This window comes from Carcharhinus amblyrhynchos, chromosome 5 (genome assembly GCF_965287045.1).
Source record: "Carcharhinus amblyrhynchos chromosome 5, sCarAmb.v2.hapA, whole genome shotgun sequence".
In the NCBI taxonomy this organism is placed as follows: domain Eukaryota; kingdom Metazoa; phylum Chordata; class Chondrichthyes; order Carcharhiniformes; family Carcharhinidae; genus Carcharhinus; species Carcharhinus amblyrhynchos.
The window spans coordinates 17,414,324-17,430,728 of NC_137328.1; the positions used below are offsets into that span (position 1 = coordinate 17,414,324).

The window sequence follows — 16,405 nt, forward strand, 5'->3', positions numbered from 1 at the left end:
TTTCTGCAGCCAGTGACTCACATCTCTGTAAAGTTTTGGTTCCATGGTAGCTGGTAATCCAGCAACAGCAGCTCCTCAAATGTGACAAACTATTTACCAAAAGAAGGATCACAGCCTAAAACTGTTAATTTTAGATCCTGTTGCTGTCAAACTTGATAATTTCGTTCAGTGTGAAAATGGACAGTGTGAGTGCTGCAGACTGATTCAGAAGAAAGATTGGAGAATTTCAATACAGACAGATGGCCAGAAACATTACTCCAACAACTTGCAGAAAGTGGGGTGTCACTGAGGACACAGATTGAAGCCGACTTCAAACTGCCTCCTTAAGACAATGCAAGATGAACATTGGGCAGCATTTATCTATCATTAACTTCTTCTCTCATCTGGTTTTAAAAAAAGATAAGTTTATTGACTGTGGGATGCTTTGATAGGGTTAGAAACAAATCCAAGCTCTTTCCTTTATTGTGCGAGGATCAGCAGTTATGCTGCACAGCTGACAAATGTACAGTGGTGGAAACTGGAAGCCTAGCAAGAAAGTATTTTTTTGACTCACAGTACGCATATAAACCAAACACTGAACCTATGTAAGTTAGGTTACTACCATATCCCCATTACCAGTGACTGGGCAACATAAAGATATCATTTTGGTAATGGGTGGATTCAAAACTGATGACGAGATTAGTTTGAGAAAAGATAAATTGCTGCACTGCTGTGTAGTGGCCCTCATCTTTCAGCTGAGGTTATCCTTTATAAGTAATAGGTCAGACAATCCCATAGGGGGTATTTTCCATTAAGAGATTTCACATTCTCAAATCATGTGACCTATTCTACTCATGTCATCCATTCTCAGTTACTTCCAATCCAAATAAACTAAAAGCATCAGAGCTGGAGGTAGAGACTAGAAACAAAAGGATTACACTTTATAAACTGGACAAAAACCAACATCATGTAAGGTTTAACAGGAACAATGACAGTCACTCCTTTCTTTGGTTTGCTGAGTAAAACTGAAAATGGGAAGGAAAATAACTTTTTGCATCTTTGTAATACAGCCTCAGAGAACTCACAGTAACTCAAGATGTCTGTATTTTCAAACAACATCAAACTTCAGATGGCACAAAAACAGCAGTATCCACGCATGGAAGATAATATGATTTGAAAACGCAAGTATTTAGTGAAGCAAGATGCTAAATAACATGCTTCTTCATTCGCCATTCTTTACATTTCATTCATAACTCTCCCAAAATGGTGCCCTGCTAAAATAGAGGTGGACAACACCTGAGTGAGAGTCTCAGGGATGCAAGCAGTGCTTTGGCAATTTTAAGACAAGATTTGCTATGGCTCAGTTGACAGCACTGTTGCCTCTGAGTCACAAGGTTCCAGGTTCAAGTTCAACTCTGTGGCTTGAGTACAAAAGAGTCAGGGGTGACACTCCTTTGCAGTATTGATGGTGTGCTGCATCATCAAAAGTGTCATTTTTAATAAGAACCTAAGAAATAGGAGCAGGAATAAGCCAGTTGGCCCCTCAAACCTGCCTTAGCATTCAATAAGATCATGGCTGATCTGACTGTGACCTGAACTCCACTTCTATGCCTACGTCACCAACCAACACCAGCCCCAATCGTCCGATTACCATTGACCCCCTTGTAGGTGGGAAGCACAGTTGTTAGCACTGCTGTCTTACAGTGCCAGGGCCCTGGGCTCGATTCCCAGCTTGGGTGACTGTCTATGTGGAGTTTGAAAGTTCACCTGTGTCTGTGTGGGTTTCCTTTGGGTGCTTCAGTTTCCTTCCATACTCCAAAGTCACGCAGGGTAAGTTGATCAGTCATGTTAAATTGCCCCTTAGTGTCAGGGAGATTAGCAGGCTGAATACGCGGGGTTATGGGGATAGGATCTGAATGGGATTGTTATTGTGTCGAATGGCCCCTTTCTGCACAGTAGGGATTCTATGATTTCAGATCAAAAATCTCTAATCCCACCCACAATATATTAAATGTATAGATTTCAGATGAGACATTAAACCAAGGCCCCAGCTGTCTGCTTGGCTGTAAAAAATCCCATGGCACTATTTCAAAGGAGAGCAGGGGAGTTATTCCCAATGTCCTGACATCTGGATGACTTGGGAAATTGAGGCCCTGGTCAAGAAGAAGAAAGAGGCACATGACATGCACAGGCAGCTGGGACTAAGTGAATCTCTTGAAGACTATAGGGGGTGTAGGAGTAGAGTTATGAGAGAAATCGGGGTGGCAAAAAGGGGACACTATATTATTTTGGCAGATAAGGCAAAAGGAGAATCCAAAGAGCTTCTACAAATACAAAGGGCAAAACAGTAACAAGGGAGAGAGTAGGGCTTCTTAAGGATCAACAAGGTCATCTATGCACGGATCCACAAGAGATGGGCGAGATCCTAAATTAATATTTCTCATCAGTATTTACTGTTGAGAAAAGCATGGATGTTAGGGAACTTGGGGAAATAAATATTCATGTCTTCAGGAGTGTACATATTACAGAGAAGGTGATGCTGGAAGTCTTAAAACACATCAAGGTAGGTAAATCTGCAAAACCTGATGAGGTATATCCCAGGACGTTGTGGGAGGCTAGGGAGGAAATTGCGGGTCCCCTAGCCGAGATATTTGAATCATCGATAATCACGGGTGAGATGCCTGAAGACTGGAGGATGGCAAATGTTGTGCCTTTATTTAGAAAGGGCTCCAGGGAAAAGCTTGAGGCTAGCGTTGTGCCTCGGGGATCGGTGCTGAGTCCACTGTTATTTGTCATTTATATTAATGATTTGGATGAGAATATAGGAAGCATCGTTGGTAAGTTTGCAGATGACACCAAGATTGGTGACATGGTGGTCAGTGAGGAAGGTTATCTCCAATTGCAGCGGGATCTTGATCAATTGGGCTAGCGGGCTGACAAATGGCAGATGGAAGTTAATTTAGATAAATGCGAGGTGATGCATTTTGGCAGACTGAACCCGGGCAGGACTTAGTTAATGGTAGGGCATTGGGGAGAGTTACAGAAAAAAAGAGATCTAGGAGTACACGTTCATAGCTCCTTGAAAGTGGAGTCACAGGTGGATGGAATGGTGAAGAAAGCATGCAACATGCTTGGTTTCATTGGTCAGAATATTGACTACAAGAGTTGGGACGTCTTGTTAAAGTTGTACAAGACATTAGTAAGGCCACACTTGGAACTGTGTGCAATTCTGGTCACCCTATTAAACTAGAAAGAGTGCAGAAATGATTAACTACGATGCTACTGGGGCTTGATGGATTGAGTTACAAGGAGAGGCTTAATAGGCTGGGAATTTTTTCTCTAGAGCATAGGAGGCTGAGGGGTGACCTTTTAGAGGTCTATAAAATAATGCGGGACATAGACAAGCTAGATAATCAATATCTTCTCCCAAAGGTAGGGGAGTCTAGAACTAGAGGGGTTTAAGATGAGAGGGGAGAAATACAATAGTGTCTAGAAGAGCAATTTTTTCACATGAAAGGGTGGTAAGTGTCTGGAACAAGCTGCCAGAAGTAGTAATAGAGGAGGTACAATTTTATCTTTTAAAAAGCACTTAGATAGCTACATGGGTATGTTGGGTATAGAGGGATGTGGGCCAAATGCGGGCAATTGGGATTAGTTTAGGGGTTTAAAAACAAAGGGCAGCATGGACAAGTTGGGCCGAAGGACCTGTTTCCATGCTTTAAACCTCTATGACTCCTGGTCAATAATCCTTCAATCAGCATACATAAAAAAAAATTACCTGGTCATTAACACATTGTTATACATGAGAGTTTGCTGTGTGCATATGGTGCAGCTGTGTTTCCTACATTACAACAGTGACTACTGTGTAAGAAGTATTTCATTGGCTGCAAACTGCTTTGAGATGTCCAATGGTTGTTAAAAGTGCAATAAAGAAGTCTTTCTTTTTTGAAGATTGGCTAATATGCCACAGTTGCTTCATGTCACTCATGAGAAATGCTACCTCAAGTAAAATGTTTGAAACTAACCAGTTAGTGGTCAACGCCTCTCGTCCAGCAATTTTCTACAGAATAAAAAAGAAGCTGGTGGCACATTTTAATATTCTTCCTTTTTGAGTATCATTGAGGGTCTTTTGCAGATCTATAATCACATGCTTTGTTACGAGGTAAATGGAGGAAGGGAGAATTCCAGAAAATAAACACTTCTATTTTTGAAACACCTTTCACAGTTCAAAATGTCGCAAAGTGCTTCACAGCCAATGAAGTATTTTAAAAGTGGAACCATCACTGGAATTTTATTGTGAATAGCAAGGCAATGAAATAAATGGCCAGTTAAACCTCTGTTTTCATCATATTGTACAGATAAGTAGGAACTTGTCTGCTCTTTGATTAATGTCACTTGATCATTTATATCCAACAGAAGTGACAGGCAAAGCCTCAGTTTTCATCTTATCCAAAAGATGGCAGGGCAGTCAGATGGGGGAAGGCTAATGCTAAATCACAGGCAAAGTGTTATCACCGAGCCAAGACTGATGGTGGGGGGGTTGGAATAATTATGCTCTGGCTCAAATGAAGCTTCAGCCATAGTTTGAGTGGTATAGCTCCAACTTCATTTAAAATCAGGTAAGAATGTTATGCACATATGAATCTTCTTCAGAGCTTCAGCATGCAGACTCAAAATTCAAACTTGTTTTCTTCTCTTCACAGACTCTGCTAAACCTGCTAAGATTTTCCGGCATTTTCTGTAACTAATTCAGATTTTACAGTATCCACAGTGTTTTGCTTTTATATAAGAATGTTATGCATACTTCTTAAGAGGAGATCTTTAAGTCAAGCATAATGACAGCCCACTGATATAAGCAAGTGTAGAGCATTCATTATTTAATGCGATGAAAGAATGCTTTTACAGATTGAAAGAATTAAGCCAGATTAGAAATGTTGCTCTGCATATTCACTCATTGTGAAATGATTACTTTTAAGGAGGGTCACTTCAGAAGTTCACAAGTAAATTGAATTTGATATGTAAAACTACATACCTCCCACCTTGCACGGAACTGAAGTAACTCATTGTGTAAAAAAATTCACTCTCACATCCCAGCTACATCTCTTGCTCAAAGCCTTACGCCTATATCTCCCTAGTCTTTGTATCAGCAACAAATGGGAACAGTTTTTCTTTGTCTATTGTATCCAGACCTGTCATAATCTTGCATGTGGCTATCAAATCTCCCCTCAATCTCCTTCGCGAAGGAGAGCAACCACAGCTTCCAAGACCAAAATTGTAGCTGAAATCCAGAGAACAATCTGGTAAGTGCACCTTCTGAAGGATCCTTTCACATCCTTGCTAAAATGAGGGGGCCAGAACTGGATGTAATACTCTACTTTTGGTAAATGAGAGCTTTATAATTGTTCATCATAACATCTCTTCTTTTGTACCCAATACCTTTATTTATGAAGTCCAAAATGCCTTGTGCATTGCTAATCAGGCTCTGAATATGCCCTGCCAAATTCAAAGATTGATGCATAGGCACTCCAGGTCCCTGTGTATCTGGACACTCTAGAACTATGTCATTTTAGTCTATCTTGCCTTTCCCCACCCCTTTCGCCAACTGCATCATCTCGCACTTCTCTGTATTAACTTTGTCCTTTGTTTATCCATTTTGCGAACCTATGTCCTGTAGTCAATTTGCTCCTGACTCTTCGCCATAGTTTACTCTATATTACAATTTCCATGTCATTATATATGGTATATATATCATCGACACCTCCTTTCTGAAACATAACACAATTCCGCATTCTCGCTGGCAGTGGAAGCAAGGCGCCATCGGCTGGAGAATTCCGGCCACTCTTTTCTGTCCTTAAGCCAGTTTCTAGTAAAACTGACACTGATCTTCCCACTCCATGATTCCATCAGGTAGAAACAGTGAAACTACCTTCTGGTGAAATCAAGTTGAAGGGGTCATGTTGCAAGTAGAGCTGGACCACTTAGGAATGAAACCAAGGTACACTGCTTCAGAGAGCTTAGTGCAAATCTGGCCCTCTTTCTCCAAAATGTCTCCAGCTGCTGAGTCATCATTAAGACGGAGATTAAACATTTTGATAGATAAGAGTAGGGATTTTGGAATAAAGGTAAATAAATAGAGTTGAGGGAGAAATCAGCCAAGACCAGATTGAATGGTGGAATATCATCTGTTACGTAGAAACACAGAAACTAGAAACAGGAGTAGGCCATTTGGCCCTTCGAGCCTGCTTTGCCATTCATTTTAGTCATGAGTGATCATCAAAATCATTTTCCTGGTCCTGCTTTCCCCCATGTCCCTTGATCGCTGTAGCCCCAAGAACTGTATCCATTTTCTTCTTGAAATCAGACATCTTGGCCTCAAATCCTTTCTGTGGTAGTGAATTCCATAGATTCATCACTCTCTGGGGGTGAAGAAATTTCTCCTCGCCTCAGTCCTAAAAAGTTTACCCTGATCTTCAAGCTACAACCCCTAGTTCTGAATTCCCTTACCATTAGGAACTTTTTGAATCTCCTTTGTCTAATTCTGTTAAAATTTTATACTTTTCTGTGAGATCTCCTCTTACTTTTCTAAACTCCAATCCTAATCGACTTTGTCTCTCCTCATATGACGGACCATCCCAGAAATCAGCTTGTTAAACCTTCACTGCACTCCCTGTATAGCAAGGACATCGTTCCTCTGGTAAGGACACCAATACTGCATATAATACTCCAGGTCTGGCCTCACCAATGCCTTATGCAATTGCAATAGAACATCCCTATTCCAATATTCAAATCTGCTCGCTATAAAGACCATGCTATGATACTTGAATAACTCCTAAGTTGATGATGCATCCCCTAGAAAAATCACGCAAATGAACAATTGGCTTTCTGACTTCTTTAGATGTTGTCTTTTCCCCTCTTTAAAGGGTGGGGGGGGGTCACTTTCTTTGAAACGCAATTTCATGCGTCTTGGTACAATGCCTATGTGGTCTTTCTTCACATTAAATCGAAATAGGGAGTATCGATTGTTATTTGACTGTGAAAGGCATCATGGCTAAGCCTAACTCTTTTCCTATTCAACATCCATACTCTATTTACTTTCCAGTTGGAAGGTTATTGGATGGCAATCAGGACTGGGAACTCCCTATAGTGGTCAGAGGTTAACTGTAGCTGCCTGGCTGAGTTCAGTTAATAGTCGTCATGATGTGGATGTGCCGGCGTTGGACTGGGGTAAACACAGTAAAAACCTGGTGTTGTCAGGCTTTTTACTGAGTTCAGTTAACTCAGCACAGAGTGGGTCCTACATTGAAACTTTCCAATTAATGCAAACTCCTAAATGGATAGGCATCGAAGAGAAGATTTGTCTTGCAACCTAGCACAGTATATGAGAGATAACACAAAAAAAGAGACTGCTTCAAGGAGAACAAATATATCTATTTTATCAATTACGCATGAAGCCTTTAATGGGAACATTTCTTCAGCAAGTAAAATGTTGAGTTATCTAAATTATTTCTCCAGATCAAACAGTATAAAATGTACTGCACATTATACAGGGCTACAGCAAATGTTATTGTTAAACAAATGATTCCATTAAAGATGTGCCTCACATCAAGAAACTATCAGAAACTAATTTTTTTAAATAATTTTTTTGAACACTTCCTTCCTTTCAAATCATGCACTTTAAATTACGTGAGGTAAATTGATATCATTCAGTGCTGCTGGCACAAAGCTCTGTGAGATGGCTGGGGTGAGGTGGTGATGTTTAGGAATTTTGGACAACACAACCCATAGGATAGTGCTATATGTTTTTCTATTGCTATGTTTATGAAACACAGATGTATTAACTTCAGTTACACACAAGGGGGGGGAAGGCATGTGGTTTTACATTTCAAGTTCAATGCACTCATGAACTTCTGAAGTGACCTCCTTAAAAGTAATGATTTGCCTCAGACGAACTCTTCACTGTTACTCTTGTATGTATACATGTAAGGGACATTTCATCTGTTCACCATTTGTAGTGGAATCAGAAACAGATTTTTTTTTACACGAATGAGAGAATAATGAAGCATTTTGTTTGAGATTGAGTATAGCGTTGGGTTCTTCCATTCCATCAATTATATAAAACGTTAAAGGTTCTGGTTTACCCATAACACAACGTTTGCAATGATTAGACATTTTGCCTTACCCCACTATCCAAGAAAAAGGGGGAAGCCGAGCTTAGCTACTGAATTCCTTTACACACATCTTGTTGGGTTGGTTTTACTTGTGTTTGATGGGCAGCTTCTTTTTGAGTTTAACAACGCTATTTAAATCTGCTTGACCTCAGTCATTCTGTGGAAAGAATTTCACGGCCAGGAGAGCTCAAATTGGAAATAAATGCGTGAAACCCAAGGACTGCGATAGGTCAGATAACTTCATGCACAGTGTGAAAAGGGGCAAGTCCAATGTAAGAAGGCCTGATTTAGTGCAGCAGTTGCAAGTATTAGATACACCCCATCAACTCAGGATCACTTAATTTAATAAACACTGTAAAAACCTTATTGCAATAGTTTGCTTTTTCTTTTGCACTTAAGGAAACTCATTTGGTAATTAAAGTCTCAATCACAGTCTGTTTGATCCCTCTCCTAATGTCAAGACAGGTCATGCAGAGGACATATGACTAAATTAGTAAAGCTAAAGAAGGTGGTTTGATATTTCTGTCCAATCCCTTGGTATGTGACAAATTGACAAACATTTTGTTATTCTCTGGGATCTAGGACAGCTTTTCACAGAATGGGGAAGCATCCACACACCTTTAAAAATGGTGGGAGGGACCCAGATGCAGATGTTCCACCCTATTTCCAACACTTCCAACTTTTGTTGGCAAGGGAAGGGTGCAGGAAGAGATCCACACAGACAGGAAATCCAGACTCAGCAGGGCCAACTGAACTTAATGCCAAGTGAAAAACAGATCCCTTCTTGGCTGTTGCAAGGACCTTAATCCACAGTATGGGAGTCATGAATTGATGGAGTCAACATAAACGCTATTGGTGGATAAGATGTGTTGAAGTATCAGGATCAGAAGTTTTTTAAATCACCTGTTCTTTAAACATGACGGAAAAAAAATCAGAGTGAAAGCTGTCAGTGAGATTTTTAAAATTCTGAACAGTTCTAAACTCTGTTGTAACGATTTGATTTACAGGTCATCTGGTGTAGGTTAGAAAAAGAAACATTACCACCTGGTCATGCAGTTTCAATAAAGATCTTGGTTGACATTTTGATAAAGGCCATTATTATGCAGGGGACTCAAATGGTGCAGCTGACTAGACTGCTAGTTCATGGTGCAGAACAAGGGCAATGGTACATGTTCAATTCCCATACCTGCCGAGATTCTTCTTGAATGCCCACTTTCTCAACCTTGCATCAGATTAACTGTTTTTTAAGTTTAAAGTTTATTGTATTAGTGCCACAAGTAGGCTTACAGTAAACACTGCAATGAAGTTGCTACAAAAATACCCCAGTTGCCTCACTCCTGCGTCTGTTCGGGGAATAATTCAGCATGGCCAATGCACCTAACCAGCACACCTTTCAAATTGTAGGAGGAAACTGGAGCACCCGGAGGAAACCCAAGCAGACACGGGGGGAATGTGCAGACTCCACACAATGACCTAAGCTAGAAATTGAACCCAGGTCCTGGGGCTGTGAGGCAGCAGTGCTAACCACTGTGTCACCATGTTAACCAATGTGCCGTCTTTGATTTGGCAGCTAATTGAAAATGTGTTTGTTTTTGTAAGATACTACACAGTAGAGGAGCTTTAAAAGTTCTGAATGGGTTTCTTGAATGGAAATTTTTTTTGCTATCACGTGTGTAGGAGTAACTGCCACACGTTCCTGAGGTCTGACCATGATGGATGCTGCTTGAGTGGGTATGAAGGTAACATGAATATAAGAAGGCATGGGAGGTGGATGAGTCGACGTGAGGATGCCATAGGGTATGAGGGGACATTAAGCTGGCATGGGGGTATGAGGGATGAGGGACAGGAATCCTGACATGAGGGAGAAATGTTTTAGGGTGAAAGGGAGGGTGAAAGGGAGGGTGAAAGGGAGGGTGAAAGGGAGGGTGAAAGGGAGGGTGAAAGGGAGGGTGAAAGGGAGGGTGAAAGGGAGGGTGAAAGGGAGGGTGAAAGGGAGGGTGAAAGGGAGAACATGTGCGAGAGACAGAGCGCACACGAGACTGCATGCAAGGGAGAGTGTATGACAGTGCATGCGAGAGAGAAAGAGTGTGCAAGAGTATGTGAGAGTGAGTGCGAGTGCATGCGAGGGCAAACGAGACAGAGTGCGCGAGAGTGAAGGAGTGTGCACGCATGTGTTGGAAGTGCAGAAATGAAGCAGTGTCCCGTCTTAGAGACGAGTCGAGGGCTCCACTTCAGACGTTGGAAGCTTTCAGAAATTGGCCATCAGCTCAAGCCAACTAATCGTCTGACAATTAAAATATTATTCGATAAGGTGGTTGGTGCACCTAAGTAAATCGGTCAAGTTCAGATTCCAATTCTGGACATTCCAGTTGACAGATTGGTCATCTTCAACATCTTTAAACACCTTCAACACATTTTCACAGAGCTCAAACAGAAACAAAACAAAACTAAACTAAATGGGAGGTTTATAATGAAAACCTTACGGAGCATTTTCCTGATGAGAAAATAATGGATGCAATACCTCAAATCGCTGAGAGCTGACTTTCTTTCCTTTTTTAGACCATACAATTTTAGGCCTCGGTTCTCCAGAGGTTTGGCAGATAAATGACGCAACCCCTCCCGAGACTCCCGTCTGGTCAATGGGAGTTCTTGTAAACTTTGGCGGTGCTATAAAAAGAAAGGAAAATAATAAATCACATTCCTGAATAACTTAAGTCTCAGTTGCTCGGCAATGCGACATTTCATTAAACAGATTTAAATGTGGTATCGCCAGGTCAGTAGATCGGTGGGAACCTTTCCAGCAGCGGTCTTTAATTTCACAGCCATGGAAACAAGTGTATCTATTAGACTTGGTGGGGATGCCTTCTCTGGGTGGGCAATCTGAAGCAGGAATTTGGACTGATGGTTCAAAGTGCTAAATTATGGGTTAACCTGGATGAAACGGCTGTCTTCAATATGAGAACCTCTTCAATTTAAAGCTGTTTGACAGTTAAGTTGGATTATCGCTGTGGATTTTCCAACCAGCCGCACCCTCAGAAATAGTAAACTCCAAAAAAAGATGCTGTATCCCATAATTTACCCTTGGTTTCTCACAGGCTGGCACACTGCACATGCACATTAACTCGAGTTAAGTATAGATGCAAAAGGCTGGAGAGCAAAAATGTTGGATTAATTCAAGATTGAGTTGGATCACCATGAAGAAGAAATGAATCACGGGGGTAATTTTAACCTGACCGCGGCAAGAGCAAACGCCCAGATTCTGGTCAATACCCCCCACCCACCTAACCAACCTCCTCCAATCTGACATCCATCACACTGGAAATAAGATTGGGAGGGTCTGACCCAATCAAATCTGTTTTCAACTGGATGGTTTTGGTCAGATAACTCCAATGCAGTCCCTTCATCACAACAGCCAACTGGATCTTATCCGGCTCCCTTATTTGAATGGTGGAGTCACAATCCCGTTGGGAACAGTAAAGGAGCTGCATTAATTTGTACGAATTCCAAGTACAGGCTCAAGGAGTCTGGTTACCTCGGATCCAAATTAAATAAGCAACAGCGTGAAAAACAGTATCCCATTCAACAGTCAACACTTCAGCACAATGGCAGTACAAGCTCTGACTGAATCAAGATAGTAAACCCTCTTATTTACTGTATTTCAGAGAAAAGCACATGCAGCAATGTGTGGTATCAATCTTTCCCTGGTGAAAGATGAAGTCGCGAGGCTTCAATATCACTGCCCAATTTGCATGTACTAAGGAACAGGTAGCAAAAACAAGATGGGATGACAATAGCTGATGACTTACAGCAAAGGCGGCTGAAGGAAGGGGGAGCTGATTATGAGGGACAGGAATAGATCAGAGAGCAAGAAACTTCTCTCCTCAGTACAGAAATCAATAACCAAGGGGTATAGATTTTAAGTTAGGAGGTGCAAAATTCAAATGGGATTTAAGGAGAGACTTTTTCACCCAGAGGGTCATAGTCATAGTCATAGAGGTTTACAGCATGGAAACAGGCCCTTTGCCCCAACTTGTCCATGCCACCCTTTTTTTTTTAAGCCCCTAAACTAATCCCAACTGCTTATACTTGACCCACATCCCCCTATATCCATCACATCCACGTAATTATCTAAATGTGTTTTAAAAAACAAAATTATACCCACCTCTACAGGTTCTCCTTAGCTTGTTCCAGACACTCACCACCCTGTGTGAAAAAATTGCCCCTCTGGACACTTTTGTATCTCTCCCCTCTCACCTTAAACTTACACCCTCTAGTTTTAGACTCCCCTACCTTTGGGAGAAGATACTGACTATTGACCTTGTCTATGCCCCTCATTAGTTTTTAGACCTCTATAAGATTATCCCTCTGCCTCCTACGCTCCAGAGAAAAAAGTCCCAGTCTATCCAGCCTCTCCTTATAACTCAATCCATCAAGTCCATCAAGGGTGATGGGAACCTGGAACTCACTACCAGGGTGAAAGGGTGAAAGGGTGAAAGAGGTGGGAATCCACACAACATTTTAAGGCAAATTGTGCGGAGGGTGTGGAGAGTCTGCAGAAGGATCTTGATAGGCTGGGCGAATGGGCCAGGAAATGGCAAATGGAATTTAATGTTGGCAAGTGTGAGGTGGTCCACTTTGGTAGGAAGAATGGTAGGAAGGACTATTACTTACGTGGCGAAAAACTGCAGCAGGCGACGGTGCAGAGGGACCTCGGGGTCCTTGTGCATGAGTCGCAAAAACCCAGCTTGCAGGTGCAGCAGGTGGTCAGGAAGGCGAATGGGATGCTGGCCTTCATAGCGAGGGGGATTGAATATAAAAGTAGAGAGGTCTTGCTGCAGCTGTATAGGGTATTGGTGAGGCCGCAGCTGGAGTACTGTGTGCAGTTTTGGGCGCCGCACCTGCGCAAGGATATTTTGGCCCTGGAGGGAGTGCAGAGGAGGTTTACTAGGCTGATACCGGAGTTGAGGGGATTGAGCTATGAGGAGAGGCTGAATAAACTAGGCTTGTACTCGCTAGAGTTTAGAAGAATGAGGGGAGATCTCATTGAGACGTATAAGATGATGAATGGGATGGATAGGATAGAGGTGGAGAGACTCTTCCCGCTCAAAAAAGACAGTAGGACTAGGGGGCACAGCCTCAAGATAAAGGGGAGGCGGTTTAGAACGGAGTTGAGGAGGAACTTCTTCACTCAAAGGGTGGTGAATCTCTGGAATTCTCTGCCCGTTGAAGTGGTGGAGGCTGCCTCGCTAAATATTTTTAAGAAGCAGGTTGATGGGTTCTTGATAAGAGAGGGGATTAAGGGTTATGGGGAGAGGGCGGGAAAGTGGAACTGAGCTACAACAGATCAGCCATGATCTTGTTGAGTGGCGGGGCAGGCTCGAGGGGCTAGATGGCCTACTCCTGCTCCTATTTCTTATGTTCTTATGTATTTAGATGAGCACTTGAAAAGGCACAGCATACTAGGCTATGGACCAAGTACTGAAAAGTGGAATTGGAATAGATACGTGCTTAATGGCCAATGCAGACATGATGGGCTGAAGGGTCTCCTTCTGTGCTGTAGAGCCCGGTGGGCAGGAACTGAGTCCACAAACTCTGTCCACAAGATCGCTGGCAGGGGGCTCAAGTTCCAGCAACAGCTGGAAATTGCGAATATTGCTGGTGAGGTTGGGATCTTTTATTTTTGCCATCTCTCGCTGGCGACGTTATCAGACTCACGCACACATTGCGTGAAAATCTGATTTTAACATCCCCTCACCGTTCCCCCTCATTCCCCAAAGAGATTTTCGCACCTATTCAACATGATCTCACATTGGCGTAGTTTACATCAGGTTCACCCAGACATAATCCTGTCGTGGGGATTTTACTCAGAGGTGAAAGGTCACTGTAGCCCTCAAAAGGTGGGGGGCATGGTTTAGGCAGTGCCTTGGCAATGCCCCTGGCACAGACTGGCACTGCTAGGTTAGCACAGTGCCAACCTGTGTCAGGGGGCAGTTCAAGAGTATACTCGGAAAGGCCTTATGTGCAGGGACTCATCTATTTACGGTGAGGTGGGAGCAGGCACAGAGTGCGATAGAGACGACAGCAATGATGGTGATGGGGAGAAGGGGATGCCAGCGATAATCAAAAATGGTATATTGAAGATGATCGAGGTGGGGGGTGGTGGATGGGGATTCCGAGGATGATCGGAGCGAAGGGAGGGAGGTGGAATGGGGATGCCGGGGATGATCAAGGGGGCGGCCAAAGGTACCTCCATGATGAGGGGGAGGGACCCAGCTCCCAACTTCAAGAATCCCCACCCCAGCTGAGTGGCAGCTCTTTTTTTTGGCAGTTAAAGTGACAAGATCCAGAGAAAAAACTGGTCTGTGGAGCTGAAGAGTTCCAACCAGATTTCTCATCACAACTAGCACTCTTCCACATTCTCGGAAGATTCCGCCTCTCGTGACTCTAAGTTAGTCAGCTGTGTATTTGGTGTGAAGAATGTATTCACCAATGTGGAGAAGGCACCTTAATTTGAATGATACTGCTTACACCAACAAAGCGCTCAGAATTTTCTTACACAGTGCTAAATACATTATAATATTAACCCAATGTCCAAAGCAATGGGAAAGATAAACTCAACAGGACCAAGACATTGAAAATGTTCTTATAGTACAGGCTAGTTTACATTTTGCCCACACGTTTAAAAAAAGAAATTTATTTTTGGCTGGTAACTATGCTTATGAAACACGTCTTTCCACAAATCTCAGTACTATTTCTGATCAATTTTCATACGATAATGTCAGTTTCCTTTCTTAGCTCATTTCTCCCCTTATCCTCTGGTCACCCACAAACTTCAGCTGAGAAGTCCACAAACCTCTGGCACTCCTATGTTTGCGCTGGTCTGATCAGATCACCGAGGGGCTTCCCAGTAGCACCACGGGTGCACCGACACTAGATGGATCACAGTGGTTCAAGAAGGCGACTGATCTCCACCTCCTTGAGGGCAACTAGCAATGAGCAACAAATGCTAGTCTCACCAGCAACACTCACAGCCCATGAAAGAATGAAAAAAACTGCCCCAGCATTACATGACAAATTTGTTTTTTAACGATTTTCTCCTCAAACCTGCCAACTGTGTACCATTTAGCCTCAGCAGTTCTCCACAACATTGTACCTGACTCAAATAAGCTGCAGCGTGGCGAATTTCTGTCTCACAGTACAGGGCTGTCCATCCACTTAGGTTTCAATATATTGCACAACTATATAACTGCTTTTATATGGGCTCTTTATTTTCTTCTTTAACTGCATCAACTTTGATTAATTAATTACTCAACTGCCTCTGGTACTGTGACCCATCTATGAACTTCAGTTGTTGGACTGCAGCAGTAAATAGCTAGCGTCTAGATATTAGCATGCGAGTGTTGAAAGGTTGCTGTCAGCTATTTATAGCCTTCCCTGACAACTGCAGCACTTGATCCAACAAAGTGTAAGGGAGAATCTAGTGCAGTTCATTACCCATTGCCACCTATCAATGTGTGAAACCTCCCGGTGCCTGTGAATTAATCAGCTGTATCGGTTATGAGGCATCACGCGATAAGACATCTCAGTGTTTTTTTTTAACTTTTGGATTGGTCAACTTCTTCCTGCCCAAGGAAACTAAAGGTGGATCATATTGATTGGGATAGAAACAAAGGCTGGAATTCTCTGGCTGTTCACGCCCCACCCCCCCCCACTGCCAGCGAGGACGGAGAATTTGGCGGTCAGCAAAATTTCCATTCACTGCTGAGAATCCCGCTGGTGTGAATGGCCGGAGAACTCTGGCCAAACAATTCGTACTTTGTCTCCCTACTCAAAGCACACACTGGCCAGAACATTCTGGCCATTGATGCGGCTGGGATCTTCCAGTCCTGCCGATGGTGGTCCAGTTTGCCCACTACAAACTTCCCGGCAGCATAGGACGAATTCAATAGGAAATCCCATTGACTGTGATGGGGCCAGAAGGTCCCGCCACCGGCAAACAGCACGCCATCTCCCAGCAAGAAATACAGGGAAGACAGAAAATCTCACCCGCTGTTTCTCATGGGCACATGAGTTTCAAATCACGCAATGGTCGATGGTCAACAAATGGAAGCAAATATATTTCAGTGAAAGCACACCAGACAACAATCCTGTGAGGATTAATTAAAAGCAAGTGGAGTTTTCCCAACAAATGGCAAGGGCTGAGATTCACCAATCTCATTCGCCCCACCACAGTAAGAACAGAGAATTTGGTATTCAGG

General features: G+C 42.8%; 1 protein-coding gene across 15 annotated transcripts in view; it reads right to left on the minus strand.

Annotated features, from left to right (window-relative positions):
- The window catches only part of LOC145342912 (receptor-type tyrosine-protein phosphatase delta), a 563,551-nt gene that overhangs the window by 305,353 nt on the left and 241,793 nt on the right, over positions 1-16,405 (minus strand). For all 15 annotated transcript variants that reach the window (XM_080188513.1, XM_080188506.1, XM_080188504.1 and 12 more), the window contains exon 3: positions 10,669-10,814. In XM_080188513.1, coding sequence (XP_080044639.1) covers positions 10,669-10,814 — 146 coding nt within the window. The remainder of the gene's footprint in view (positions 1-10,668; positions 10,815-16,405) is intronic.